The 27,764-nt window shown below is 48.3% G+C and overlaps 1 protein-coding gene across 1 annotated transcript in view; it reads left to right on the forward strand.

Annotated features, from left to right (window-relative positions):
* The window catches only part of LOC143955519 (uncharacterized), a 346,177-nt gene that overhangs the window by 301,252 nt on the left and 17,161 nt on the right, over window positions 1-27,764 (forward strand). The window contains exons 11-18 of the mRNA XM_077465552.1: window positions 22,991-23,187; window positions 23,696-23,833; window positions 23,922-24,045; window positions 24,162-24,229; window positions 24,344-24,553; window positions 24,673-24,802; window positions 25,986-27,060; window positions 27,296-27,395. Of these exons, the coding sequence (XP_077321678.1) occupies window positions 22,991-23,187; window positions 23,696-23,833; window positions 23,922-24,045; window positions 24,162-24,229; window positions 24,344-24,553; window positions 24,673-24,802; window positions 25,986-27,060; window positions 27,296-27,395 (2,042 nt within the window). The remainder of the gene's footprint in view (window positions 1-22,990; window positions 23,188-23,695; window positions 23,834-23,921; window positions 24,046-24,161; window positions 24,230-24,343; window positions 24,554-24,672; window positions 24,803-25,985; window positions 27,061-27,295; window positions 27,396-27,764) is intronic.

Below are 27,764 nucleotides of genomic sequence, written 5' to 3' on the forward strand. Positions count from 1 at the left end.
TGGTGGATATGCAATTTATTTTAATCATTTTTCCCGTATCCCTGCAGTATATTACTATTGTAGGAATGGTATGAGATCGGGACGTGCAGTGTCTAGACCAGCAAATTGTAAACCTGTTGTTCAATAAAAGCGTATTTTACTTTTTATACACCATGTGTGTGATTTCTATTGCTGCAACAAAGTCCCATGGGAGATATCTTTTGTCTAATATACTGGAATTTCAATATATCTATTTTTTATTTATTTCAGGTACTTATATAGCGCCGTCAATTTATACAGTGCTTTACATATCCATTGTACATTCACATCAGTCTCTACCCTCAAGGGGCTTACAACCTAAGGTCCCTAACCTACATTCATACATGTACTAGGGCCAATTTAGACAGAATCCGATTAACCTACCAGCATGTCTTTAGAGTGTGGGTGGAAACCGGAGTACCCAGAGGAAACCCACGCAGTCACAGGGAGAACATGCAAACTCCAGGCAGATGGTGTCGTGGTCAGGATTCGAACCAGCGACCCTTTTTGCTGCTAGGTGAAAGTGCTAACCACTACACCACTGTGCTGCCCATATTTTATATTACTAATGGGACTGCAATAGTGCGGTGGGAAAACTGACGCTAGGGGGGGAACTGACAACTGACATCTCCAGTGATCAATGATAATACTATACGCTATCACTGTACTAATGACACTGGCTGGGAAGGGGTTAACATCTAGGGGCAATCCAAGGGGTTTAAATGTGTGCCTAACTATGTGTAATGTGTGCTGCTTTTTACTACTAGATCTCTCAGTTTCTCATCTCTGCTTTGCAGGGATGAGAAGCTGACAGATCGCTCCCTCTGTACAGAGCTCTGTGTTGTTTACCAATACAGAGCTCGGGGCTGTGGTTGCACACAGCCGATCATTGGCCGGGACTTGCTGACCGGCTCCCGCTGTGTATTTTCACCGCGGGTGGCAGGCAGGGGGCGTGCTTGGGCGCTCCCTAAACACGGATGTGGGCAGCGGTGTACAGGTATGCCGCTTTGCCTACAGCGGCCGCTCACCCACATTACATTGCGGGTGGGTGGTTGCCAAGTGTTTAAAAAGTGCACAGGACTCTCAAAGAGTCAGTTTGGGAAGCACCAGCAGATGTTTTGAGGAGCAGAGAAAACAGTTTGTTTAGTTTTCTGCGGGTCAGTCTGGATCGGGGCTGGAAGCTTGAAGGTTCCAAAGAGTATTGGGTGGGACGGAACCTTCAGTCCTGTCCGGGGCCTTGCTATTTGCATGCAGTCTGTGTGAGTGCACAGGTGTACAGAATCATTATACGCCAGAAAACTGTGTCTTAAGTTTTCTCTGGATTTGGTAGTTCCGGATCGGGACCTGGAGCTTGAAGGTTCCAAAGAGTATTGGGTGGGATGGAAACCTTCAGTCCTGTGTCCGGGCTTTGCTATTTGCATGCAGTCTGTGTGAGTGCACAGGGATACAGGATCATTATACGCCAGAAAACTGTGTCATAAGTTTTCTCTGGATTTGGTAGTTCCGGATCAGGAGCTGGAGCTTGAAGGTACCAAAGAGTATTGGGTGGGACGGAACCTTCAGTCCTGTGTCCGGGGCTTTGCTATTTGCATGCAGTCTGTGTGAGTGCACAGGATCATTATACACCAGAAAACTGTGTCTTAAGTTTTCTCTGGATTTGGTAGTTCCGGATCGGGACCTGGAGCTTGAAGGTTCCAAAGAGTATTGGGTGGGACAGATATGAACAAGAAAATCAGATGGCTGCACTCCCACACTATGCAATATCTGCTTCATTAAAGATTACACATGTCCATTAAAAACAACAAGCACTGACAGGCAGGGGGAAGACAAGAAGGTTAACGCGTTTCACACGAAGTACGTGCTTTATCATAACCAACAATTGGGTGGGACGGAACCTTCAGTCCTGTGTCCGGGGCCTTGCTATTTTCAGGCAGTCTGTGTGAGTGCACAGGTGTACAGGATCATTATACGCCAGAAAACTGTGTCATAACTTTTCTCTGGATTTGGTAGTTCCGGATTGGGACCTGGAGCTTGAAGGTTCCAAAGAGTATTGGGTGGGATGGAACCTTCAGTCCTGTGTCCGGGGCCTTGCTATTTGCATGCAGTCTGTGTGAGAGTGCACAGGTGTACAGGATCATTATACGCCAGAAAACTGTGTCTTAAGTTTTCTCTGGATTTGGTAGTTCCGGATCGGGACCTGGAGCTTGAAGGTTCCAAAGAGTATTGGGTGGGACAGAACCTTCAGTCCTCTGTCCGGGGCTTTGCTATTTGCATGCAGTCTGTGTGAGTGCACAGGTGTACAGGATCATTATATGCCAGAAAACTGTGTCTTAAGTTTTCTCTGGATTTGGTAGTTCCGGATCGGGACCTGGAGCTTGAAGGTTCCAAAGAGTATTGGGTTGGACAGATATGAACAAGAAAATCAGATGGCTGCACTCCCACACTATGCAATATCTGCTTTATTAAAGATTACACATGTCCATAAAAAAACAACAAGCACTGACAGGCATGGGGAAGACAAGAAGGTTAACGCGTTTCACACGAAGTACGTGCTTTATCATAACCAACAATTGGGTGGGACAGAGCCTTCAGTCTTGTCTCTGGGCCCTATTTGTTGCCCACAGCCTGTGTGAGGGAACAGGTGGTCAGGATTACTTCAAGCCAGATCTGAGTATAGTTTAGGGCAGTAGCCGCCATTTGGAGAGAGACCCTTGTCAGGAGACCTGGTTGCAATCTGTCAGGCCCCAGATGAGGGGGAGTCGGGAGCTCGGGTTGGCTATGCGGTCTTGGGAGACCAAGAGAGGGTCTGGGAGGCTGGGAAAGCCAAGGCTGCTATCAAGTCCGGGGAGGCTGGAGGAAGTCTCGGAAAGAGTGAGTAAACTCTAGAAAACCATATTTGGAGGCCAGGAGTGGGGGCCCTAAGAGCCAGGTGACCCTGTATTTTTCATTAGTTGTGTTTTCTGGAGAAGAACCCCTACGTAGGAAACCTACTGAACTTTCTTTCTGTTTCCTTTTAACCACTTGCTGACAAGCCACGTACCTGGTACATCACTGGACTTCAAGTGCTTGTACCGAGATGAGGCCTTCAGTAATGGTCGGCTCTCTAGTAAAAGCAATCTGAGTGGCTAATTAACCACTCAAATGGCTTTTACAAGCAGCGGGAGGGGACATTCCCCCACCCTCCTGCCACCTTCTGCGGTTTCATCGGGATCTCCTGTCCCACCGCCTGATCATAGAGCCCAGAAAAAGCTGGATCGGACGATAGAGTAAACTGAAAGCGATGACCTGACATCACTTCCGGGTCACTCAAATGTAAACAGCACCATTTAAAAAAAATCATAAACACCAAGATCGGTGTAATCGAATGCTTTTAAGGGCAGAGGAGAGATTTGGGGTTTTATAGACCCCAGATCTTTCCATAAAGAGTACCTCTCACGTGCCTATTGCTGTCACAAGGAATGTGTATATTCCTTCTGACAGAAATAAAAATGATAAAAAAAAGAAATGTAAAGCAACACTATAAAAAATGAATAAAAAATAAAAAGTGCCCCACGTCCCTCCGTTCTCACTTGCAAAGGTGAACACACGCTAACATCGATCGTCCCACACATGTGAGGTATCACCGTGAACATCAGATCATGGCCAGTAGTTCCAACATCAGACCTCCTCTGTAAATCTAAAGTGGTAACCTGTAAAGGCTTTTAACCACTTCCGGACCGCCGCACGACGATGTATGTCCTAACTTTGAAGGGGGATATCGTTGTTATGGCAGCAACTAGCTGCCATAACCCCGGTATCCTCTTCTTCTTCAGCCGGCGGTCCGGTTTCCGATAAGAGTGGTCTCTGCGGCGGATTCGCTGCGAGATCACTTTTTATCGGCAGCGGGAGAGGGCCACCCTCCGCCGCACTTCGGTGCCCTCCGCCTCTTACTGGCGCCGTTGGCAGCGGTGGAGATAATCGGGTCTTCACCCATGCTGGGTATGGAGACGACTGAGGGGAAGATGACCCTCACCCGTCTCCATAACATTACAGGGCGGAAGCAACGTCAAAATGTCACTTCCTCCCATAGCTCTTAAAGGGCCATTTTTTTTTTTTTTAAATGACACTTTTTTAAAATTTTATTGCATTTAAGTGTAAATATGAGATGTGGGGTCTTTTGACCCCAGATCTCGTATTTAAGAGGTCCTGTCATTCATGCTTTTTTTTTCTATTACAAGGGATGTTTACATTACATTACATTTTACGAAGCTGAATCCCAGCTGCCTTTTTTACATGGCTGGTGATTCCTGGCCAGTAAATGAATGAGGCTGATGATGTCAATGATTTCTGACAACACGGGCGGGTGCATAGCTCCCAACTGTCCATGGGCGTCCGCAGGTAGGGGCAAGGGGGGGTCAAGTGCCCCCCCCTGGAATCAGGGATCAGATCTTAAATTTAGCACAGTTGCATCGCTATCAGGGTGCGGGCAGCCCGCACCCGGGTGCCATCCACCAGTGGGGTAACACCATTAAGGTGCTGTCAAGCCCCCCATCAGTGTAGTGTGACTTCGGGCTCTTTTCCTTGCTCAGTCCAGCAGAGAACTCAGCGTCGCTGTGACAGGAGAAAGGCGTGCTGCGGGCTATCAAATGTTTCCCCCACTCGCCCCCCCATTTTTCCCGTCAGGGACAAGAGACGGCTGCTCTCACCAGGTTCCCCGCCCAGCTTCCTGGCCGAGAGACACGCTGCCCAGTGCCACCAGAGAGAGAAACGCTGGCCAGTGCCACCAGAGAGAAAAAATGAGCCACTACCACTACCACTACCAATGCTACACTACTGACCAGAGTCACCCCAGGGGAACCCAGAGTGAGCAATCATCCAGCCGGAGGGATCACTGCTGTAGTTTTGCTTGGTCTGGTAAGAGGGACTGTTGGCCATTATCCATTACTTATCCTAGGGACTGTACTTTGTCTGCAGTCTCTGACCATGATAATGTGATCATGACATTGTCGAAAAGGGGCGGTGCATGGGTGACCCTAAAATGATGCCCCCCCTGAAAAAAGTTCTGCGGACGCCCATGCAACCGTCCCTGATTTCAAGGGACTGTCCCTGATTTGAAGCAATGTCCCTGTTTCCTCCCAATGTGTCCCTGATTGTGGTCTAAATTATATAGTTGAGTATAAAATGCACTATTCATCTTTCAAAAAGAGTTCCCCAGTGCTAAACCTTTCATCCAATTTCTAAATGGCTACATTTGTAAATTTCAAAAGCCAATAAAAGGAATAGTATTGGTCAACAAAAGCACTTGTGGGTTTAACTAATCTTTTATTATGGGGTTTTCTCCTTTAAGGGGGTGTGACAGGGTGGCGTGTCCTATGCCTACATACTTTTGCTAGTAGGTGTCCCTCGTTCCAATCTCGAAAAATTGGGAGGTATGCAGGTGCCCGCACCCACTGCTTCCTTAACAACTATTGACAGCAGAAGGAAAAACCTGTCCTAGATGAAAATGGAGGTCTGATGGGAGTGGCAGCCACCACCACTGTAGGGACCTGCACCAGCCTTACCTGGTCCCTCAGACTTTTTGTTGAATCTTTCTCTAGGTACAGCCAATTGTCTTGTTTTTCCAACTACATTGATAGTTGGTGATTCAGAAGCTGCTGAAAGGTAAATGGAGGGCTGATGACTAGACCCTCCTGTTACTGTATCGAACTGGGAGCTTATACCTAGTGAAAAAAAGCATATGTAATAGAAGTGTGTGTATCTTTTAAAAAATTATCCTTTGTCCTGAAGTTTATCTGTGTCTGAGACTGTCACTTGTGTTGAAAGTGGTCACTCTCACCTTGTGACCACACGCCTCATCCAATGCTGTAGAGTTTTTCTGTCTTCGGTGTGCCCAAGAGTGGTTCAGTATGTCTGCATTTTGCTTACACTGTGTTCACTTTGTAAGGATTAAGGGGTGTCAAAACAAAATGGTTGACAATATGTCTTTCTAAATACTTGTCTTTCTCTATCCTTCTCTGTAAAATAAGGACTCGTCATCTTTAGTCACGTACGCATAAGGAGAGGCCGCATTAGCCCTAAAAAGCAGTCTACGCCCAGAAGATTGTCTTATCAGCTGATAACACCCGGAGAATTGTCTTTCCTTTGCAAAAATGTTGTTTTTTTACATTTGCTGATGTTTGCCCTTTTCTGTCTATAAAAGAGAAGTAATAAAGAGCTCAGAGCCAGAGTCAGTCAGAGAAAGTCAGAGTTAACGATGGACTTCTGAGCAGAAATACTGAATACCTCCGTGTCTCTTTGCTTAGATAAGAACTCTAACTAACAATTGGGAAACGGTAACATAACCTGACAAATAGGTGACTTGTTGAGGTCACACCTAACATTTCTGGCGCCGCGAACAAGGGACCTGCAGAAAGAAACTACAAGAGGCGAACGAACATAAGGACGGAACGAAATGGTCGGGCACATCAAGAACCACAGACAAATCCTGCGCAGGTAAGAAAAGCTTTATTTTCTTATAAACTCTGTGCTTCTTAGATTTGTGCCCACCTGATCTGTCTGAATTGTTCTTCAGGTAAACACCAACCTCTGTAGTAAGCGGGTCTTGAACTTAATATTTTGGCTTATGTTACCGTTGTTTCTTGTCTGTCTACTTGCCATCTGTCTGTTGTGAATGAAATAAGCCCTGTTTGTATGGTGTGAATTGAAACATATATCATCCCAATGGGTAACGGAATGCGCCCTTAACTCGTAAGAGTACTTTGGGGGTCCGACACTTAAGTTTGATATACGCTTTTTGATTCATGAGCCTAAAAACGGGTTGAAAGTATAAGTCCTGACTGCCTCAATAAAGCAGGAATAAGAAACGAATGCTGAGAGATTCCATGGTAATGGGAAGGGAAATAAGGTCTCCACAAAGTCCCGGAGACCTAGTCATATGTGTTTGGCCACCAAAAGGGAATGCTTGTATATGTTGTAGCCGTCAGTCTGGTCATAATATTTGTCAGTTGGCTAGCATATAAGGTAATTCGATTTCAGAAATCTCATCCAGGAGAGGTTTTTTAGTATTTTGGCACCCTAGGAGGAGAAGGCAACGAGACACTTAGTAAGTGATCCAAACGCCACCTAGGCAGGACTGTCAAAATGGGCCAGACACATGGTAAACCCCAGGAGGAATCTCAGAAATGTTATGCTGTTAAAGACATAATTACAATGTTGTATGGGAAGGATAAGGCACAGGGCACAAATAGGATTCTCAAGAAATTGGGGATGGATGGAGAAAATGGATTAAGTGTAGAAGGTTGGGAGAATATAAGGAGAGACAGACAGGGGGAGGTCTTGCAGAACAGATGGGTATCACAAATACAATGTTTAATTAAGGTTTCCAACAGGGCTGAAGAGGAGGGATGGGAGTATTGTCAGGAAAAAGGTGGATGGGATATGAAGGTCCGACACAAAAGTCTTCCTTCTGCTCCCGGCGATAGGGTTGATACGGGAGATACTCCACCTCCTTATAACACTACCACACCAGGTAATGAAAGACCAAAACTTTATCCTTCCTTAAGAGGAAGAGGATGGGTATGCCGAGTATGCGGTACCCAGAACCCAGACTGGGCACAGGAATGTGTGCATTGCGGCGCTCAAAGACCAGAGCCCGTAGCTCCAGTCCATAGTCGGACTAGGGTGATACAAGTAAATAATCCAAATGCGGGTCAAGCAGGACAGCCACCTACAGTGACCCGACAAGTCGTTCTGAGGACATGGACACCTTGGTCGGCTGACACTCTTATGGCATTAATACAGAATGCTCCTGATCCCGTAGCAAAACCTGCCGCATTCTGTAGATTCGTGACACAATTACTAGACACACATGAAGCAACTTGGCAAGATGGGGAAGATATATGTAGACATAAAATGACACTAACAATGTTTAATCAATTCATGACTAAACTTACCCCACTTAGACCGAATGGGGATCCTACCACAGATCCACCAGGAATACACCCTCGTCATATAGACTCTAGACCCCTGTTTATTGCTCAGTTACGAGAATTTTGCCAAGGGAAACAGCAGGAAAGGGGTTCGACAGCGCCCATAAAACAGGCCCCAGGTCAGACTGTTACAGAATTTTACCTCAACATGGAAAGCATGATGGCTGACGAAGGTCTAGATTTAGCCTTACCCGTCACCATTAGGGCTTTCAATCGACAGTTTATGGAAGGACTAGTACCCCAAATAGGTGACAAACTGAAGGCATGTACTCCCGAATGGAGAGCCATACGGGACAGAGGAACATTGTTGCAGAAAGCACAAGGCATAGAGGCTGATTTAGCAGAAACTAAACCCAGAAGGACACCGGGAGTTAACACTGTTGCCCGGGTCAATGAAGGAGGGAATTCCTCCCGTAAACCTCTTACCTGTTATTACTGCAACAAGGTGGGACATATAAAAAGAGACTGTAGGAAAAGGATAAAAGACGAACAGGAAGGAAACACGGACAGAGACACGAGGGACTACAGACAGAGGCGTACCAATGATAGGGACGATCCGACCGCATGACTTGCCCCAGTCCTAGCTGAATCAGAGAACAAAATGCTCCACATGTTGATGAAGGTGGAAGGTAAACATATTCCTTGTTTGGTTGACACAGGAGCGTCACGCAGTCTGTTGTCTGATTCAGTAGTCCCTCCACACATGACGTCCCGTGACACCATACCCATAAGTGGTTATGACGGTCTTTTGTCCGATGCCCCACTGACTGACTAAACCTTTAAAAGTAAAAATAGAGAATGGCTACCGCCTGACACTTGTGTATTGTTGCAATATGTAGATGACCTATTGTTATGTTGTCCGGATAACGATACTTGTTTAAAAGCCACTCTCTCATTGTTACAATTCCTGGCTGAAAAAGGGTGCAAGGTGAATAGAACTAAGTTACAGGTATGTCAGAAAAAGGTTGTCTTTTTGGGCCACTGTATATCCCAGGGTACTCGACACCTTACTGAAGAACGAGTCCAGGCCATAAGACAAATGAATGTCCCACGCAACTTTAAGCAACTTCGTATGTTTCTGGGAATGGTATCATATTGTAGACAATGGATACCACATGCCAGTTCTCTGATGCAGCCATTATATGATTGCTTGAAAATAGTACCCTATGTACTCACAGAAGCAGGTCATGAATCTTTTAGCACCTTAAAAAGGTTACTAATTTCGGCACCTGCGATCGGGATCCCTGATTATACCAAAACATTTCATTTGTACATTGCTGAAATCACGGGACACGCAACAGGGGTGTTGACACAACAACACATCAAACAAAGGCCGGTAGCATACTTCTCGGCGGCTCTCGATCCTGTCTCTAGAGGATCACCGTCCTGTGTACGAGCAGTTGCAGCAGTGTCAATTATCATTGACAAATCCTCAGAAATTGTCTTAGACAATCCTGTAGTGGTACATACCACACATGACATACACGCCATCTTGTCACAGGTCCAGCCAAAACACATATCAATGGCAAGGCAGCTGCGTCTACAATGCACCTTGCTCCTACCCCCCAATGTTACCTTTCAGCGATGCACTTCTTTTAACTTAGCACAGCTTTTACCATTACAGACAGATTTGACAGGGGGGAGTAATGATGATAATGGTGTAGATACAGCACAAGATACTCAGGATTCTGACACACTTTCGTTTCAGGACATAACATCTGATGAACACGATTGTTTCCAACTTATGGAACAAGAAACCACGGGGTTCCCACATGTCACAGACATACCCATTACAAATGCAGAACACACACTGTACATAGATGGTAGTAGATTTGCCGATGACAAAGGTAAATATCACACAGGTTATGCTGTGGTAACGGACACACAGGTAATTGAGGCAAAGTCACTACCAGCACACATGTCGGCACAAGAAGCGGAACTAACCGCTCTAGAGAAAGCCCTAGAACACTTGGAGGGACAAGAAGGGAACATTTACACTGATTCCGCATACGCCTACGGTGTGGCACATGATTATGGCCACATATGGAAAGCTAGAGGTTACCTTACAGCAGCAGGCACACCTGTTAAACATGGTGAAGGAATCAAAAGAGTCCTGAACAATCTTCAAAAGGTTATAAGAGTAGCCATCATGAAGATAGCGGCACACACGAGCGCAAAAACAACTGAGGCAAAAGGAAACGCATTTGCAGATTTAACTGCAAAGAAGGCAGCTCTAGGGGAAGTAAGCCCTGAGACCTTAGCCACGGTACAGGTGAGTATGCCCGAAACCACATGGCAGCAGCTAATGGAACTACAGGAACAAGCAGGGGCTATTGAGAAGGACCGTTGGGTTAAGGAGGGAGCTGCACCAGGCCTTGACAATGTATGGAGAGAAGGAGACAAAATATGTCTACCCGCTTCTCTATACCCCGCAATGGCAGCGGCTGTCCACTTACCCACTCATGTCAGCTCCAATTCTATGTATAGGATTGTAAGCCAAGGATGGCTAGCCCCTGGATTCAGTAGTACTGCAAGGAACTACTGTGCTGCATGCCAAATCTGTCTGATTAATAACCCAGGACAGAGAGTGAAAACCCCACGTAAACATCAGGTCCGGGCCCAATATCCCTTTCAGAGACTGCAGATTGACTACATACAAATGCCTAAGAGCGGCCCCTTTGAATTTATTCTCGTGTGCATCTGCCTATTTTCAGGCTGGCCGAAAGTTATCTTGTAAAATCAGCTACGGCAAAAGCCACCGCCAAGAAACTGATTACTGAGCTGATACCTAGGTTTGGTCTCCCAGAAACAATAGAATCAGATAGGGGGACACATTTCACGGGAGAAATAATGCAAAATGTGATGGCAATGTTAGGGGTTCAACAAAGTTTTCATACTCCTTACCACCCACAGAGTTCAGGATCAGTAGAAAGAGTAAATGGTACAATCAAGCTGAAAATACAAAAAGCTATGCAGGAGTTGAACAAACCATGGCCTGAGTGCCTACCCTTAGCTTTGTTCTCTATTAGGTACACCCCAACAGGAAAAACAGGGTTATCCCCATATGAAATACTGTTTGGAAGTGCACCTAGATTAGGTTTATATTTTCCTCAAAGTATGCAATTGCAATGTGATAGGTTAACTACGTATGTAATACAGTTACAACAGCGTCTGACTAAAATCCACAAGAGTGTGTATTCTTCTCTTCCAGACCCTAATTCTGTCACAGGTACTCACGATCTACAACCAGGAGACTATGTGTATGTAAAGAAACATACCAGAAAGACACTGGAACCAAGGTTTGAAGGTCCTTTCCAGGTGCTATTGATTACAGCAACCTCAGTGAAATTGGAAGGGAAACCTACCTGGATCCACGCTTCTCACTGTAAAAAGGAGCCAGTTGGCAAATGACAACATGTATCTTTTTATTGTTTCAGTAATCCTGGCTAATAGTTTGGTTACCTCACAGAATAAAATACACAAGGATGAAGGATTTTCTAAAAAAATGTTATTACTGAAGTTTAAATATGCTTATGCCCAGAAGTCAGGATATGAGAAATGTTGGATTTGTAGCAAATTACACCCCAGCACAGCAAGTATACCACTGATGGCAGTTCCTATAAACTATACTGATCTTGCTAACAGTAGCATTAACATAATTAGAACAAATACCAGCGAGACAGTAATGTTTAAGTCAAATGGTCTCGCCTTTTCCCCTGCCTGGTGTTTCAACTTAGGGAACACAACGGGAGGAAATGGAGAATGCCAAGACAGCAAGTTTAATTTGTCCATTGTCGTATTAAATGGAAGCTTCTATCCCAGTAATTCCAGCACACACCAGACATTATCTGACTTCCTCACTAACATTGTGGATAATAATGTTAGGTGGTTAGTATCCAACTTATCCCTCTATGGATACACCTCTCGTTATAGAAATGATATCAGTTCAAGATCAGTAGCTCTAGGAAACAATATATACATCTGTTGTGAGGATAAATGTTATACTTGGATACCTAGAAGAGCTCAGGGATGGTGCTACCTCGCAAGTTTAGTACCAGTAATGGGAGTAGTAGGTGATGAACGAGGTGATCACCTATTAGAAACTAGCATGCACCCTAGATATCCCCTCAGGTATCGTAGTAAAAGAGAAATATTCCTGAAGAAGGACATGGCATGGGCTTGGTTCCCGTCCTGGACAGGATGGGGTATAGACTTAATGAAACGACTAAATAACTATACAGGAATTATTAATGATGTTTTGGAGAAAAACTCTGATGACATTACTAAGTTAAATCTGGAGACCAGAGCCATCAGACAACAATTAGAATTACATGAATTAGCAATTGAAAGTATGAGTGCAGCACTGACAGGACTCTGTGAAACTACTGAGGACTATGAGTGCTGTACTTGGATACATAACACCAGCATTGAGGTACCTGACTATTATGACATCATTGCACAACACCGTACGGAAGTAAAGAATTTACAAGAGAAGGCCCGAAATATTGGTCGCGACTGGGATCCGTTTGGTGGAACTTTTAGTTTCTCAGGGTTATTCTCTTGGGTTAAGAAGGCAGCAATGACAATTATAGTGGTGCTCTTATTCGTATTTTTCTTTTATGCATGCTTTAAACTGCTCATGTGCTTTTGCAAGAAAGCCAAGGTAAATGATGCGGAAAAGATGGAACTTTTGTGAAGATAGGTGGATTTAGTTTCTTGACATCACCCATCTTGCAGAAAAGCCACTCTTCCTGAATTTTAGATGTTGGTACTGTCCAGGGGGATGGGTGTATACCCCTCTGACAACTCGCGGTCAGGGAGAGTACTCTGGATATAGGCCGACTAGAACTTGTTCAGGTGGACCCAGGGCAAGAGGGAGGGGTGATGTCAAAGGGGGAAATGTAAGGATTAAGGGGTGTCAAAACAAAATGGTTGACAATATGTCTTTCTAAATACTTGTCTTTCTCTATCCTTCTCTGTAAAATAAGGACTCGTCATCTTTAGTCACGTACGCATAAGGAGAGGCCGCATCAGCCCTAAAAAGCAGTCTACGCCCAGAAGATTGTCTTATCAGCTGATAACACCCGGAGAATTGTCTTTCCTTTGCAAAAATGTTGTTTTTTTACATTTGCTGATGTTTGCCCTTTTCTGTCTATAAAAGAGAAGTAATAAAGAGCTCAGAGCCAGAGTCAGTCAGAGAAAGTCAGAGTTAACGACGGACTTCTGAGCAGAAATACTGAATACCTCCGTGTCTCTTTGCTTAGATAAGAACTCTAACTAACAATTGGGAAACGGTAACATAACCTGACAAATAGGTGACTTGTTGAGGTCACACCTAACAACTTACTGTATGACATTAATTTTTTATTTCAAACTTAGCATTTTTGGTTCAGTGTGTCCGTTTTATAACTTGAGGTAGCAGACATGGGACTTATCTCCCCCACATAGCTTACTAGCACCAGCACAATACCAACAGAGCAAAAGTGGATGGTGCTCACCCACATATGTAGAGAGAAGGTCCATAACTCATAGACGGGGATATGGGGCATGTAATGATGAGAGAGGGCCTGTGAGACACGGAAGGAAGGAAGATGGGAGACATGAAAGGAAAAAGGATGACCTGGAGACATGGAAGGAAGTAGGACAGGAATGTGACTGAGAGACATGAAAGGAAGGAAAACGGAAGATAGGAAAAAGGAAATGTGACTGAGATATGGAAGGAAGGAGGACGTGAATGGGACCGAAGAATGTGGAAGGAATGAGGATGGGAATGTGACTGAGAGAGACAGAAGGAAGAAGGATGGAAAGGTGACTGAAAGACATGGAATGAAGGAGGATAGGAGGATAACCAAGAGAAATGGAAGGAAGGAGGACATGAATGTAACTGAGGGACATGGAAGGAAGGCAAACAGGAATATAACTATAAGACATGGAATGAAGGAGGATAGGAGGATAACCAAGAGACATGAAAGGAAAGAGGACATGAATGTGACTGAGAGACATGGAAGGAAGGAGGATGGGAATATAACTGAAAGACGTGAAATAACAGCGGATAGGAGGATGACTAATGCCGCGTACACACGATCAAATTGTCTGGCGTACTTAGTCCGCCAAAACGCATTTCACCGGACAATCCGATCATGTGTGGGCTTCAGCGGACTTTCTCAGCGTAAAGTCCGGCGGACTTAGAAAGTATTTTTGCAGTCCAATCTTTCCGCCGGACTTGGGTTACAGCGGACAATACGTTTGTCAGTATGCTAGTCCGGCGGACTAAGAATGACGCATGCTCAGAAGCAAGTACGAAAAGGAAGCTATTGGCTACTGGCTATTGAACTTCCTTTTTCTAGTCCCGTCGTACGTGCTGTACGTCATCGCGCTAGCATACGCCAGACTTTCTGTGTGTCCGCGTGTGGCCAAGTCCGTTCGGTAGAAAGTCCGCCGGACTATCCTCCGGATTGTTTGCCGGACTAAGTACGCCGGACAATTTGATCGTGTGTACGAGGCATAAGAGACATGCAGGGAAGGAGGACATGGAAGGAGGCTGAGAAACATAGAAGGAAGGAGGATGGGAATGTGACTAGAAGACATGGAAGAAAGGAGGATGGGAATATGACTTAGATATATGGAAGGAAGGAGGATGGGAATGTAAAGGAAAGACATGGAATGAAGGAGGATAGGAGGATGGCTGAGAGACATGAAAGGAAAGAGGATATAAATGTGACTGACGGACATGGAAGGAAGTAGGAGGGGAATGTGGCTGGAAGAAATGGATAGAAGGAGGAAGGGAATGTGATTTAGATATATGGAAGGAAGGAGGATGGGAAAGAGAGGCCCGCAGTGGATGGACTGAAAGGGAAGTAAGGAAGGGCCGGACATGACAGGGTGGATAAGGTCTAAGGGGTTAAGGTGCAGAGAGAGAGGCTATGGGGGAGGAGCAAGTGGAGAATGTAATGGAAGGGGAGGAGCGCTTTAAAAGGAGGAAGGGGCGGAGCAACGGGCAGTGCGAAGGAAGGGACAGCGAGAGGAGGCAGTTTTACACCACTGCTCCTCGGTGATGGCGGACTTTGCAACACTCCTGGCGGGGCTGAGGCGACGGACGGACGGACGGACGGACGGACGGAGGAACGAGGGCCGGACGGGCTGAAGGAGCATCTCGGGTGGCTGGCGGTTGCGGCGGGACCGGACTACAGGAGGGGTGAGAGTCTGCAGCGCACGTGGCGGTCGCGGCCTTCGGCGCTCTTTTGGCCTGGGCCTGCTACTCGGCCACCTCGTTTGGTGCGGAGCCCTGGGGACGACCGATCGTTCCCCCCGGCGAGGGGGACTCGGTTGGACTTTGCGGGCCTCGGGCGGTCATCACGCTGCCGGCCTGTGTCGGGGGGCGGGGCGGGCATGCCACGAGGCGGGGGAGCTTCCTTGTAGAATGAGGGGGGGGGGGGACTCTGCAGCGGGGCCCTGTTCTTGCCTGGGCCTGCTACTCGGCCACCTCGTTTAGTGCGGAGGGGGGTGGGGCGGGCATGCCACGAGGCGGGGGAGCTTCTTGGGAGAATGAGGGTGGGGGGAGGGTTTGGGGACTCTGCAGCGGGGCCCAGTTCGGCAGGAGGGATGGCTGCTCGGGCTGGCTCTACCGGGGATCAGGGGGACAGCACTTCAGCCTGGTCAGGAGCGGGGATCACCTGCAGGCTGCTCCAAACAGAAGGCCAGCAGGGGCGCCCGGGTGTCTGCTTCCCCAGGGGCTGGCAGGTCTGGTCCGCATCGCCAGTCTGCCGAGGTGGTCTTGGCCGGAGGGGTGGCGGCACCACTGCGGGTTGTGGCAGCGGCCTCCGGGGTCTCTTCCCCCGGGGGGCTTACACCCCCCGCCTACCTGGGGACAGGATGATCGGTCCGAAGGAGAGATTCCGGATGATGAGGTACCAGATCCAGCAGGGGATGTCCCCAGTCCGGCTGTGGGGGGGGCGTTCCTGGACAAGCCAGGTGAGTCACAAGATGCTTTCTTATAGTCTGCGGCATTGCGGGGTACAGGCAGGCGCGGGGAGGACAGTGGTGCATGTGGGGCGGGCCTCAGCGTGGGGGGGTTCAGGCGGCGGGACTGGGCAGCGAGGGTGCTGAACCTGCCGCACGGTTGCCAGGTTTTGCGGGATGGGCTGCGGGCCTTGGTGGGGCGGTTTGACTGGGGGCTGGCGCGGCCGCCGCCGGTGGCCCCGTGGGGGGCTCCCCTGGCTGGGGTGCTTGGGGGGGTTCCTGGGGGCATGGGGGGTACACCGCCATTGGCACCTTCTGTGCCGACTCCAGTGGGGGAGGGGCGGTGGGTGCACCAGTGGTGGACGCGACCATGTTAAAATATAGAATTGAACGAACAAACGGCAGCGGCGGTACGGTCGGACATCGTTCGGGTCGCCGACGCGGCGTGGTGGGTGGTGTACAGGTGGTTCGTGGGGCCGCTGGGGGCCCACTGGCCGCAGGAGGTGCGGGTAAGGCTCGGGAAAGGGGAGTAAGGGGGGACTTTCTCGCCTCTCCCATTTGGTGCAGTTTAGAGTGGATGGGGTCAGGCCCGATGATTCCCCGCAGGAGGATGAGGACGAGCGGTGGTTTTCTACCGCGCAATTTCCTAATTGGTTATGGGCGTTTGCCATTTTGGCGAGCGGAGCCCCGAGCATGGCTTGGCGCTGTTCTGCTCTATGGCTCGATCGGGACGGCCCATAGGGTGTATGGGGGGGGGTGGTGGCCCCGGTATGTCGGGCAATTCCGGCCGCACATAGCAGTGCGGCCGGCGTTGCGCCGGGACCGCTAGGACATCAGCTTCTGGATGAGGCTTATGTCGTAGGCGCGGCCCCGCCTGTTTCCTCGCGGGGGGACCGGGTGTGCGCCTACCTCTGGGCTGCCGGCCGGAAAGGAATGGGGGTCTGGGGGCAGTTCGACGAGCGAGCTTGCCAGTTCGGGGGAGCGTGCGGGTTACGGCGTGAGTGTTCCGGCTGCGGTGGAGCACACACGCTGTCTCGGTGCTTCCGGATAGGGGGTCGAGTCGGGGATGCTGCTCGGAAGCGGGTGGACGCCGGTGATACGGGCGTGGATGCTTCCTTTTCTGCGTAGGTATCCGGAGAGGGCGGCGGCGCGGGTGCCGGCGTTGTTTCGACATGGCTTCAGGATTACCTGTCGCTGCCAGCGGTGCCGCTGGTGGCGAAGGAGTTGAAGTCGGCATTGCAGCGTCCGGGGTTCGTGGCTGACAGGCTACTAGGGGGGTGGCGGACGCGGGGGGCCGTTTGGGGTAGGCCTTGGCCCGTCTGGGTGGTTTTCCCATTGGGGGTGGTCCCCAAGACGCAAGTGGGGAAATGTTGACTCTTCCATCGCCCGTCGTTTCCGATAAGGGGGCTCGGTACACGGTTATTGACCCAGCGGTGCACGGTGTCCTGCACGTCGTTCAGCGCGGCAGTCCGGTGGGTGCGGCGGTGGGGTCAAGGGGCACTGATGGCCAAGGCCGATGTGGAATCGGCATTCCGGCTGCTCCCTGTTCCTCATGGGAGCTTTTGGCTTTGGGGTTCCACTGGCGCGGAACTATGGTTCAGTTGCGGAGGTTGCAGTCAATCCGGGGTCAGCTGCGCTTCGCTGGTAGGATCATTCCCATGGGAGGGGTTTTCCGCGGGCGGCTGTCGGCGGCTACGGGGAGGGTCAGCGTTCTGACGCACTTAGTGCGCCTGGGTAGGGGCCATAGGGAGGATTTGCGGGTTTGGCATGAGTTCTGGGCTTCCTACAATGGTAGGACAATTGGATGGCGGGCCCGGTTAGCGACTTTTACATGGCCTTGGCCACAGATGGGGCGGGTTCTACCGGGTACGGGGAGTTTTTCAGGGGCAAGTGGAGCGCGGGGCCTTGGCCAGAGACATGGGAGGCAGTGGCTTTCCTGGGGAATCTGGTTTTGTTGACACTATTTCCGGGGGTGTTAGCGTTGGAGCTGTGGGGGGAGGAGTGTCGGGGTTTGAAGTTGCGCATTTACGACGACATGGGTGTTGAGCAGGTGGTTAGCCGCATGTCAGCTACTTCCCCTCCGGTTACACGGCTGATGCGGTAGTTCGTTTTTCGTTGTTTACAGCTGCATGTTTTCTTTACGCGGTACGCATCTCGGGCGTGGCAATTGAGCTGGCTGACTCCCTGTCTCATTTTTCAGGGGGACAGATTCAGGGAGCTTGCTCCGGGCGCGGAAGCGGGAGGGGTCCCTTGCCCGGGGTGGATTAGGTGGCTGCGGGATGGCTCGGGCAGTTGGTGAGCGCGTCTAGGTGGGCGGCCTTCTTCACGGTTTGGGCAAAATGGTTGGTTCTGGTTCGGGAGCAGGGGTCGGTGATCAGGGACGCGGTAGGCGGCGGTTTGTGCTCTACTTTGTGGCCAGAAATGGGGGGCGAGGGGTGTCGGTTTCCTCGAGTGGCCGGAAACTGGCGTGTTTTGACGTTTTGTTTAGCTCGTGGTGGGCGGATGGTAATAAATAAAAAAAAAAATAAAAAAAAAAAAAAAAACGCTAAGATTTCTGGGTGCGACGGGCGGAAAAAGGTTATCGCGTGCAGGGCTGGACGGGGGATGCGCGGAGGCCGGTCCCGTTCATGAACCTGCCGGCGATCTGTTATCGGCTGGGGTTTGTTTGCTCTTCAGGTTACGAGGCGCGGCTGTTCACAGCAGCGTTTTCTTTGGCTTTTATGGGGCGTTTCGGATCGGGGAATTGGGGAGCCCGACCGAGAGGGTGACTGGGGGTCTGTTTAACGGCATGGTGCGTTTGGACGGGATCGGGTGGGGGCTCTGGCTGCGCAGGTCCAAAACGGACCAGCAGGGGAAGGGGGTGCTGGTGTCCCGGTTTGCGTTACCTGGTTCCAGGGTTTGCCCCGTGGCAGCGGTTCAGGGTTTTTGGGAAGTGTGCCGGGGGGCCTTTCCTGTGGGATGAGGTAGGGTCCTTTTTGATCGGGTACCAATTTTCGGTGTTCCGGAAGTGTTTGCGGGAGGTGGGTTTGGATAGCAGGGGCTTTGCGTCACACTCCTACCGCATCGGGCGGTCACTGAGGCTGCCCGGTGTGGGCTGGTTGAGACGGCAGTTCGCTGGAGTGGGAGATGGGAATCTCGGTGGTTTCGTACGTATGTTAGGCCTCAGTTGGTGGTGGTTTGAGTGGGTTTCTATTAAAAAAAAAAAAAAGAAAAAAAAAAATAAAAAAAAAAAAATAAATAAATAAATAAATAAATATATAAATGGATAAGTGGACACGCATGCACAACGCAAGTGGAAGTTATTTACATATGTGCAGGGTGGTGTGGCTGTTTTCCTGTGGAGGTGGGTGCAATGTGGTAGTTGACGGCTGGTTTGGTGCTGTTGGTTTTCTTTTCAGATGGAGGTATGGCTCGCCTTGTCTGGATCGTGGGGCACTCCTATGTGTGTTTGGGGGATAGGAGAGGAGACCAACGTCCTGGGGGCAGGCAACTCGGTGTTTCTCGGAGTGAGGCTTGCTTGCGGGGGTTGGGGGTCCCGGGGGTGAAGTGGGAACGTTTGTTCGGGGAGGTTGAGCGTCATGTGTTGCGGGTATAGTGGTGGGCTGATCAGACATTTTAGCCGGGACGGTATGGCGCTGGGCTCGTTTGGTCGGGGGCATCATTGGACCCGTCTGAGGGTACACAAGGTGGTGGGGTGGTTTGGGGCCCAGCATAGCGGGTTCGTGGTTCGGCACCGGGTGCTGCCGTGCGATGGGGTATGTGCGTTGGACGGAATGGGGTGGCACTTAGCCGAGGTGGGGATTGATGGGTGGTCCTTGGGATTGCAAGACGGTATTCTAAGGCCTTGTGGGGGTGGGGTGGCCCTTAAGGGTAAGGGAGTCACCCTTTCGGGCTGTGGCGGTGTTTGTCTGGTGGTCTTTGACGGTTGGCGGTAAATCAGAGGTCATCTGATAAGGGGTGGGGGGCCCATTGCTATTATGGGTCCCTCCGGTGTATTCCTGAACGTTGGATGGAATACCTTTATGGTTATCACTGTCGGAAGTTGTCTCCGAGCGGTCACAGCTGGAGGCCTGGTTAAGTGGAAGTGGGTACCGCAGTGAGTTGGTTGTTTGGTAAAATATGGGTCACCGTCAGAGATCACCAGACCGGGCATGTTATTTATATGCTATTCGTTATACCTGATGTTGGTTATGGTTAGACATATATATTTGGCTATTTATATATTGAGATATATATTTTGATTGGAGTGTTTGAGTAATGGTAATAAAGGCTGTTATGGCCATTTTACTCCAAAGCAAGGTGTGGTCTCATCATTCAGGGTTGTGGTAAAAGGGGTGGGGGTTGGAGTGGAATGGGTAACAGGTAAAAGAGGGACCTTTAGACTACCCTGGTCATGTCACTGAGAGACATGGAATGAAGTCGAACAAGAATATGACTAAAAGACATGGAATAAAGGAGGCTAACCAAGAAACATGGAAGGAGGGAGGACATGAATGTGACTGAGGGACATGGAAGGAGGAAGGATGGGAATATAACTGAAAGACATGGAATGATAGAGGATAGAAGGATGACTGAGAGACATAGAAGGAAGGTGGATGGGAGTGTATTGGAGATACATGGACAGAAGGAAGAGAAGAAGAAGATGACTGGGAGATGGGAAAGGGTGAGAGGAAAGGAGGGCAGAAGTGAGGCTGAGAGACATGGACGGAAAGAGGATGGGGGATGTGACTGACAGATATGGAAAGAAGGAGGATAGATGAATGACAAAGAAACATGAAAGGAAGGAGGGTGGGAGGGGACTATGAGACAAAGAATGAAGATGGATGGGGTGGTGGGAACCCTTCATAATGGGCTCACTGATAGGGTAGACTCAGGAACTCAATGGCAAGACCTCACCAACAGAGTAGGGTTGCCACCTCATCCCTTTAAACCCGAACACATTCTGAGGCTAAATTAATGCAGATAAGGCACCAAGTGAGATTAAAGAGGGATTTCACTGTGGAAAAAAATATTAAAAGCCAGCAGCTACAAATACTGCAGCTGCTGACTTTTAATAAATGGACACTCACCTGTCCCAGGGTCCAGCGATGCCGGCAGCCGAGGCCGATCGATCGCTCGGCTCTCGGCTGCTGTCACCACCATTGTAGGTGAGGGAATCAGGAAGTGAAGCACTGCGGCTTTACTTCCCGGTTCCCTACTGCACATGCGTGAGTCACGCAGCACAATAGGAATTGTCCGCGCTGTCTCTGGGACCCGTGTGTGTCCCAGCAGACAGTGGGAGTCTATGCCCGGAAGAGGGTGTAAATACCTGTCTTTGACAGGTATCTGCACCCCCCTCCCCCCTGAAAGGTGCCAATTGTGACACCGGAGGGGGGGAGGGTTCCGATGAGCGGAAGTTCCACTTTAGGGTGGAACCCCGCTTTAATTACTACCTTAACCACTTGAGATCCGCGCTATAGTCAATTGACGGCTACAGCGCGGATCTCCTTTTCCGGGACGACGTCTATTAACGTCGTCCCGTGTACGAGCGGCCTGCGCGCCCCCTGAGGGGCGCGCGCGGCGCGCTCTGTGATCGGCGAGTCCATGAGACTCGCCTGATCACCGATCCGTGCAAGGGGTCGATCCCGACCCCTTATCACGTGATCAGCTGTCAGCCAATGACAGCTGATCATGTGATATAACGGAGCCGGTAATCCGCTATTATTCCTCCTCGCGCTGACAGCGCGAGGAGAAAAAAAAAAGCCGATCACCGGCGGCCGTGATCGGGACATCAGTCCCGATCACAGCCAGCCCTGCTAGCGACCACCTGCCCCCTGCCAGTGCCCACCTGCCCCCTGCAGTGCCCCACTTATTAAAAGTAAGTGCCCCCCGTCAGTGCCACCCAGCAGTGCCCACAGTGCCACCCAGCAGTGCCCACAGTGCCACCCAGCAGTGCCACCCACAGTGCCACCCAGCAGTGCCCACAATCTGCCTCAAAGGTGCTGCACCCCAGTGCCACCCATCAGTGCCCAGCAGTGCCGCCCATCAGTGCCCAGCAGTGCCGCCCATCAGTGCCACCTATCAGAGCCACCTATCAGTGCCCATCAGTCCCATCTATCAGTGGTACCTATCAGTGCCCATCCGTGCCACCCATCCGTGCCATCTTATCTGTGCCCATCTTTGCCCATCAGTGCCGCCTTATCTGTGCCCATCGGTGCCGCCTTATCTGTGCCTATTAGTCCCGCCTTAACTATGCCTATCAGTGCCCACCAGTGCAGCCTATCAGTGCCCACCAGTGCAGCCCATCAGTGCCCACCAATGCAGCCCATCAGTGCCCACCAGTGCAGCCTATCAGTGCCGCCTAATCGGCGCACTTCAATGAAGGAGAAAAATGAACCGTATGCAAAATTTTATAACAAACTATTAAAACATGATTTTTTTTTTTGCATCTTTTTTTGTTTGTTTAGCAAAAAATAAAACTCCGAGCTGTAACTAAATACCACCAAAAGAAAGCTCTATTTGTGGGAAAAAATGATAAAAATTTCATTTGGGTACAGTGTTGTATGCCCGCGCAATTGTCATTCAAAGTGCATCAGCGCTGAAAGCTGAAAATTGGTCTGGGACTGAGGGGGGTTTAAGTGCCCAGTAAGCAAGTGGTTAAAACATGATTTTTTTTTTTTGCATCTTTTTTTGTTTGTTTAGCAAAAAATAAAACTCCAAGCTGTAACTAAATACCACCAAAAGAAAGCTCTATTTGTGGGAAAAAAATGATAAAAATTTCATTTGGGTACAGTGTTGTATGCCCGCGCAATTGTCATTCAAAGTGCATCAGCGCTGAAAGCTGAAAATTGGTCTGGGACTGAGGGGGGTTTAAGTGCCCAGTAAGCAAGTGGTTAATCAGCTACAGAACCCATGTAATTCATATGTGTTCGGGTTTAAAGGGATGAGGTGGCAACTCTAGGTTTTTACTCTCCAGCATCCACCAAACATTGAAATATTTATTTTTTGGGTGGACTAATTATATCATGGTGAATATGATTGCTAGGAAAAAGCATAATGTCCCCTACATACTACAGACGTAAAGATGCAATTCCTTTGTTCCACACAAGGTGGAACTTTCTTCCATACGGAATTGCCCGCACAAACAGGAAGTGATTTTAGAAGCAAAGAGGAAGTAATTGCACAGATAAACAGGAAGTTCTGGGTCAGAGGTGAGTCGGGAGGAAGTAGAGAGGAGACATTACTGGAACTGGCAGCAGAGGAGGTAATAAATATTATTTTATATTTACACCCAGTAACCCCCCGTCATGTCCGTCCTCTTCCTCCATAGTCACTGTGATGTTTTACAAATATGTAAGTAATCATTTCTAGCAACATATGTATATAGTAATATTTAGACACATATAATAAAAAAAAAAGTATATATAATAATATCTAGCTAGAGGCACTCCAGGTGATAGCAATCACCGCCATCGGTAAATTTGGAGATCCGCGACAGTCATTCACAGAACAATCAGTGATAATAGGCTAAAAACAATGATTAATTGACGTGGGCTGTATAGCCCTAAAGTTCAAATATTTCTCAGATTACCCGTCCTACAGAGAGGAGAGTCCTGTATAGATCACATGACCACCTCAATGAAGATGGACGAAGAAAACTTGACTAAGAGGATTTTGGACCTCACCCTGGAGATCATCTACTTACTGACCGGAGAGAGTTGAGGAGGATTCTGGGAGGTCACCCAACATCTTTTTTTTCTGTTTCAATACAGAGTTTCCCTCCTGTCAAGAAGTCTGGTGACCATACGACCATCGGAGTACCTTCACTTCACACCCTGCCTCCTAAGAGGCACCACAAGTGGACGATTCTAGAAGTAACCAAGGGGATCACTGAGATACTGACAGGAGAGGTGAGGAGGATTCTGGGAATTCTGGGACATTATCCAGTAACAGACAAGGGATGTGTCTGGATGGTGACTGTATCATTGTGTGTGTCAGGTTCCTATAAGGTGTCAGGATGTCACTGTCTATTTCTCCATGGAGGAGTGGGAGTATTTAGAAGGACACAAGGATCTCTACAAGGACGTCATGATGGACAATCAGCCGCCCCTCACATCACCGGGTAAGAGGAGACTTTATTGTAAAGGAGAGAGCAGTACGGAGGCTCCACCTAGATCCCCCATCATCTGATAAACACATAGAAACAATGTATTCAGTCAGTGTGTGTGTTTCCTACAGATGGATCCAGTAATGGGAACCCACCAGAGAGTTGTCCCCGTCCTCTGTATTCCCGGGATTCCACACAGGTAGGTCACACCATCCCTTACCATAATCCGGTAGAAGAATGCTCAACATAACATTTGGGTCTGTGTTTTAATTGGTTTATAAATATTGAAGTTATTTTTTATTCTTAAACACAGAGCGCAGATCTGCAATATTGTAAAATCCTTGTTAAAGAAGAGATAAAAGAGAAGTATGATGAGGGAGGTGTGATGAAGGAGTTTTCAGAAGGATACAAGGAGGTTATGATGGAGCAATGCAGTGATAGAAACCCACCAGAGAGATGTCCCCATCCTCTGTATTCCCGGGATTCCACACCGGAAGATCAGACCATCCCCCACCATCATCAGGTAGGTGGAACAAAGCGTCTGAAATGCCAAAAAAAATTGCGTGAAGTGATTTTATTTATGTTATTTTTTAGCTTTATGTGCTCAGGGTTTGAAGATTTTAAATCATTCTGTTGCTCTAGGGTGAGTTGGCAAGTGATATTAAAGCTGAAGAGGAAGAGATGTGCGAGAGGGCTGACCAGCAGTCTGTGGAGGAGGTTGGAGGGAGGATGAATAATAAAAAGGAGGAAAGCGCAATCGATATTGGGTCAGGTAAGTCAAATTGTGATGTCATACAAGAGATAATGTTCCAGTGCAGGCAATCATCACCACAAATCATCTGACTCAGAGAGTCAAAAAAAGCCTTTATTCAAGTTTATTTAACTCTGCAACATACATAACGTTCCACTTGTATCACAGGCACCCCAAGACATTCCAATCTAGCTAGAGCTTTCTCATAGGGAACATACATGGTTACTTTTTTTGAGGAAACCTAAAACATAACTCTGAGGTGGGTGAGTGGTGTTGCCTTGGGTGGTAGAGGGGCACCTCTTCTCCACCAGGATTATCTGGCCAATGAGGGTATGGACCCTCTAGCACAAGAGCAGTGTACTAGTACCTTTTAGGATTTCTACCTGGGCTTTGTCCTGAATTACAGACTTCACTTAAAATAAATGATTGCTGCTACAGGCTGCCTTGGGCACCTCTGTCTATTCTTAAACCTATTTGACAGAAAAATGTTTATTCTTCTCTAACAAAGAATTTCTCAGTAAAAAAATTGTGTAATGTATTTAAAAATATCATCAACGTACCTATCCCCACCACCCGATGTGCCCAATAAACAAGGTGGATGTATTGTAATCCATACAGTAGATCATTCATCAGTTCTGTAGCTACTGAACCTAATGTTCTCAACAAATGAGGAAGAGATACTGTACACCATATTCCTCAATATAACGTCATGTCCCCAATGAGGAGGAGATACTGTACACCATATAAAAGGTCCATCTCCATTCCTCAATATAATGTCATGTTCCCAACAAATGAGGAGGAGCTACTGTACACCATATGAAAGGTCCATCTCCATTCCTCAATATAACGTCATGTTCCCAACAAATGAGGAGGAGATACTGTACACCATATGAAAGGTCCATCTCCATCCCTCAATATAATGTCATGTTCCCAACAAATGAGGAGGAGATACTGTACACCATATGAAAGGTCCATCTCCATTCCTCAATGTAATGTCATGTTCCCAACAAATGAGGAGGAGAAAGGTCTTCAATTTCTTTTCCATAACATATCATCACCAGTGTGTTGTAGCTGTTTTGGTTTCTAATTGATATTGCTGTAATGATACTTCTGTGAAACTGCTGACCACTTGACCAACAGAAGACACATGAAACATGACCAATTATGTGGTTTTATAATGAATAAAAAAACGTATTTCCCACAGATGCTATGTCTGGAATACCTCAGAAGAATACCGCAGAAGAAAATCCTATTCAGTCTTTGGATTGTAACACAGAATATGGAATTGTAAAATATTCCCTAGGAGCAATCCATAGTCCAAATAGACCATTGGCCTCCTCTAATCCTGAAGACTCCTTTGATAAATCACATAATGTTACCAGCAAAGCATGTCCCTTACTTGACAGTGTGGATAGATCTTCTCATAAATCTAATCCCCAAAGAACTTCTAGATATTTAGATATGCACATGGATGATAAAGTATCCCTGTGTTCTAAAGCTGTAGAACAAGAGACCCCAACATGTAAGCGACCATTTCAATGTCCAGAGTGCGGGAAATGTTTCAGTGTGAAAGGAAACTTTATTGTGCACCAGAGAACCCACACGAGTGAGCGCCTATTTTCATGTTCAGAGTGTGGGAAATGTTTCCCTCAGAAAGGAGATTTTCTTACACACCAGAGGAGTCACCTAGGAGAGCGTCCTTTTTCGTGTGCAGAGTGTGGGAAATGTTTCAAACGGAAAGAAAGGCTTCTTACACACCAGAGAAGTCACACTGGTGAGCAACCGTTTTCATGCTCAGAATGTGGAAAATGCTTCACTCAGAAAGAAAACCTTCTAACGCATCAGAGAAAACACACGGGTGAGCGTCCTTTTTCATGTCCAGAGTGCGGGAAAAGTTTCGCTCGGAAAGAAAGGCTTCTCACACATCAGAGAAGTCACACGGGCGAGCGTCCTTTTTCATGTTCAGAGTGCGGGAAATGTTTCAGCGTGAAAGGAAACTTTATTGTGCACCAGAGAAGCCACACCGGTGAGCGTCCTTTTTCGTGTTCAGACTGTGGAAAAAGTTTCACTCGAAAAAGCATACTTACCGAACACCGGAGAATTCACATGGGCGAGCGCCCTTTTTCATGTACGGAGTGCGGAAAATGTTTCACTCAGAAAGGAGACCTTCATATACACCAGAAAATTCATACAGGAGAGCGTCCTTTTTTGTGTGCAGAGTGCGGGAAATGTTTCACACGGAAAGAAAGGCTTCTTTCACACCTGAGAAGCCACACTGGGTGAGCAACCGTTTTCATGTTGATAATGTGAAAAAGGTTTCTCTCCAGAAAAAAAACCTTCTAACACATCAGAAAAAAACAAACAGGTGTGGGTTCTTTTTCATGCAGCCCAAGAACTTGCAAGGAACCTCCACCATGCTTCACAGTTGGCCACAGACACTCATTATTGTACCACTCTCCTGCCCCTCCCCTCCAATTCAAATCTCCACCGAGGTGTCTTTCTTACACATCAGAGAAGTCACGCGGGAGGGCGTCCTTTTTCATGTTCAGAGTGCAGGAAATCTTTCACTCTTCTTACACATCAAGAGAAGCCGGTCAGGGACATGGCCATCTCGGTACCGGCAATATTGACGAAAACATTCATGGAAGCCCATGGAGGGTCCCGAGACGTGCACGCGCGCTGTGCATCAGCGTGCATCGGCGCGGGCATTGGCGCACAAGTGGCGTGACAGATGCCGGCGCCGGTGGCCCTATTTAAGCCAGCCCGTGACCATAGGACATTGCTGGATTATCTCCTCAGCTCCCTTGTGTACCTTGACCTTGCTTCCTGATCTGCGATACCCGTTGTGACCCAGCTTGCCATGACCTCGCTTCCTGGTCTCCTAGTTTTGACCCTTGGCCTGCTCCTGGACTCTGCTTCTGCTTCCTAGTCTCCTAGTTTGACCCTTGGCCTGCTCCTGGACTCTGCTTCTGCTTCCTGATCT

The sequence above is a fragment of the Lithobates pipiens genome, unplaced genomic scaffold (assembly GCF_037356315.1).
Source record: "Lithobates pipiens isolate NorthernLeopardFrog02 unplaced genomic scaffold, aLitPip1_a1.2 Scaffold_35, whole genome shotgun sequence".
Lineage (NCBI taxonomy): Eukaryota > Metazoa > Chordata > Amphibia > Anura > Ranidae > Lithobates > Lithobates pipiens.